Here is a 3,110-nt window from a genome sequence, read left to right on the forward strand (position 1 = left end):
TGTGAAATGGGGACAGTTACGGAAGCCCCTGGAGGGCTGCCGGGAGGGGGAGAAGGGGGAGAAAGGGCCTGGTCACGGGGGGTCACTGTCTCCCGCTCTACTCCGTCCTGCACTCCGCAGGTCTCCCTTGCAGACCCAGGAGAGACACGCGCACCCTGGCGAAGCTGCCCTCCGAGGTGGCAGAGGAAGGCAGGCACGAGGTGGGGGATGGCTGAGTTTAAGTTAAACACCCATATGAATTTATTAAATCCAGACTGTGTTAAAGGGTGGCGGTCTGGGAGGAGGGGCGTGGCGGGGGGACAAGGGACAAGATGATGGATGGCCGCAGGCATCCCGCAGAGGGGCCCCAGCCGCCCCCCCGCCTGGGCACCCCCCTCGGCAGCGCCACGTCGGCTTCACCATGATTCCCAACGCTGCTGGGCTGGCAGGGCGAGATGGCTAGAAACACAGAGGGACACACGGACAGACGGCGCCTCCACAAACAACGTGCCCCGGCCTGCCCCGGCCCCCGCAACACACGCTGGGCTCTGGCCCACGGGGGCCTCCTGCCACCCTGGCCCCATCTGTCCAGGGAAAGGGCGACAAGGAGGGGAGGCGAGGGGGCCGGGGCCGCGGGGGTGGTGGTCACCAGGAGCCGGAGCGGAAGAGGAGGACCAGGGGCGGCTAATCCCTTTTCTTGTCCTCTGCTGGCTTTGGAGGGGCTTCCTGGGGCTCGGTGGCAGAGCTGGCCCCCCGGGTGGGCTCGGCGGGCGGGGGCGTGGAGGCCTCCTCCCTGGCGGCGGCGGTGGTGGCTGTGGCAGGGGCCGGGGCGGGTGGGGGTGGGAGGGCCCCTGCTGCTGTCGGGGCCTCGGCCACGGGGGCGGCTGCCGTCGGGGCCTCGCCACTCATGCCAAACTCGTTCACCCGCGTGGGGTCGACGCGGTAGATCCACCGTTGGTAGAGGTAGATGAAGAAGACCACATCTGGCGGGGGGGGGGGGGGGGGGGCGGGGCCGCGGGCGTGAGCGTGAGGGGGCGGCCATGGCACCCCTCAGACCAGGGCCCTGCCTGTGCCCGGGTCTGGCGGCGGCCTCCCGCGCCGGCCCTCCCGCCCGCCCGCTGGACCTCACCGTCCCGCAGGCAGCCGATCCGATACATGACGGGCATCTTGATGACAAAGGCAAACAGGTCGTCAATGAAGGTGTTGAGGGCCTTGTAGGTGAGCATGCGCCAGGGCAGGTGGGCCACAGACTTGAGCTTGTAGTTGATGAAGAGCTGGGGTGTCATGGTGATGAAGCCTGCAGTGACGGGGAAAGGGACGCCCGTGAGCAGAGGAATGGGCGTCCTGACCCCCGACCTCTCTGGCCGCCTTGCCGGTCTCGCCCTCCGCACTCCACTCCAGCACCACCACCCCCCCACCACTCCCGCGCCCAGGCACATCTCACCACAGCTCCCTCGCCCCACCCCGGGCAGCTTGCAGGCCTCAGTTTACACATCATGCCCCGAGAGGTTTCCCCAAACCCCTTTACTTCGACCCCTTCGCGGCACCCGCTGTAACTCGCCCGTCTGCTTGTTGACTCTGAAGGGGCCCCTGAGGACAAGGACATACCGAAACATGCCGTGCGTGGCCTCCAGAAAGTCCTCGCTGACCCCCACGTTGGACCAGGCTCCCCTCACCCCCTTCAAGGCTCCTCACGCGCCACCCCTGCCCACCCAGGGCTGTCCCTGTCTGGGGAGGAGTCCCTCCCGCACCGGGCCGTGAGCATCAGGAGGGCAGGGCCGGGCCTCCTGGACCACCGCTGGGCACCAGCAGGGCCCGGCGTGGGGCCCGGGAGCGTCTGCGGCGGGTGCCCCGGGAGGCTGGCTCACCGAAGGTCAGCAGGAAGCCGTAGAGCATGCTGAGCACCCAGGAGTACCAGCCCTTGTGCTCCAGGTACAGGAGACTATAGACCGCGTAGCAGCCCAGGAGCGGAAAGAGGATCCACGACAGGTACCGGAACGCCATCTGCGGGGTGCGGGGCAGGGCTGGCACCCGGCTCCCCACCCTCACCCACCCACACCCGGTCCGGCGGGCCGGGCCAGGGGAATTTCCAGGTGGCCCCGGGAACCGTGGACTCGCACGGGAAGTATACACGGCAGGCGCGGAACACCGGAGGGTGTGACGCAGGCCATAAAGAAGGGCCCCGCCAGTGGGCGGGCAGATGCCCCAGCCCCCCACCCGCTGCCCATCTCCTGGGCCCCCCAAGGGCATGTGGGTGCTTGGAGACCCTCCCCGGGGCCCACCGTGGAGGACACTCACATCATCATACACTTTGGTAGAGGACTCGATGTACGTGGACTTGTCTTTGAAGGTCGGGCGGGGGAAGAGTCCTGCCACCTTGTGCTCCCGGTCCAGCTGCAGACGGGGAGGGAGGCCGTGGTCGGCTGCCACGCTGGCTCCCACCCCCACCCTTCCTCACTGTTCCCAGTTCCCCTGTCCCACGTGTGACCCAAAAAAATCCCCTGGTGTGAAAATCCCCTTGGTCCTGGGAGTGCAACAGGCACTGGGAAACCCCCCAGGGGCCAGCTCCAGGGTCTGGCTGGCGCAGACGAGCGCCATTCCAAGTCCCGGTGGCCCCCAGAACAGCACAGCGGCCCGGCCTTACCCGGACGTCCATGACCTTGGTGATCTTCCAGAGGTCGATGAGGACCCCGATGAAGACGCTGACCTGGACCACGAAATTGGTCTCGTTGTCCAGGATGTAGAGAAGGACCACGAAAGACTGGAAAACGCCGAAGAAGACGGAGCGCACGGACAGGCCCTCCAGAGACTGCCGGCTGTTCCAAAACTGGATGTCTGCACGGGAGGCGGGGGGAAGCTGAGGGGGTGCGGAGCCCCCGAGCCCCTCCTGCAGCTCCTTCAGGCCCCGTCCTCAGACCCCCAACGCGCCACAGTGGCGCTGGGTCTGTCACGGGCAGCGGCGCACACGACGCTCCGCTCCCGTGAAGAGTCTCGTGCCAGAGCGGCAGGCAGGCAGGAAGGACGACTGTGGTCCTTACGGTGGAACCCCGCCCCCGCCCCCGCCCCCGCCCCCAGGGTGCAGTCGGACCGTGCGCACTGCCACGCGTCAGGTGCCGAGGCTGGCCAGGGAA

The 3,110-nt window shown here is 67.8% G+C and overlaps 1 protein-coding gene across 1 annotated transcript; it reads right to left on the reverse strand.

The window, feature by feature from the left end:
- Nucleotides 1-212: 212 nt before the first annotated feature.
- Nucleotides 213-2,889, reverse strand: LOC121024986 (cleft lip and palate transmembrane protein 1 homolog; the record flags this gene model as incomplete). The annotated part of the gene is made up of 5 exons (XM_040467311.1): nt 213-962; nt 1,109-1,276; nt 1,848-1,983; nt 2,278-2,373; nt 2,624-2,889. Coding segments are annotated over 5 exons (965 nt in total), but the record flags the coding sequence as incomplete, so codon positions are not given.
- Between the last annotated feature and the right edge of the window lie 221 nt (nt 2,890-3,110).

This window comes from Herpailurus yagouaroundi, unplaced genomic scaffold (assembly GCF_014898765.1).
Source record: "Herpailurus yagouaroundi ecotype Mexico unplaced genomic scaffold, PumYag 67420, whole genome shotgun sequence".
Classification (NCBI taxonomy): domain Eukaryota; kingdom Metazoa; phylum Chordata; class Mammalia; order Carnivora; family Felidae; genus Herpailurus; species Herpailurus yagouaroundi.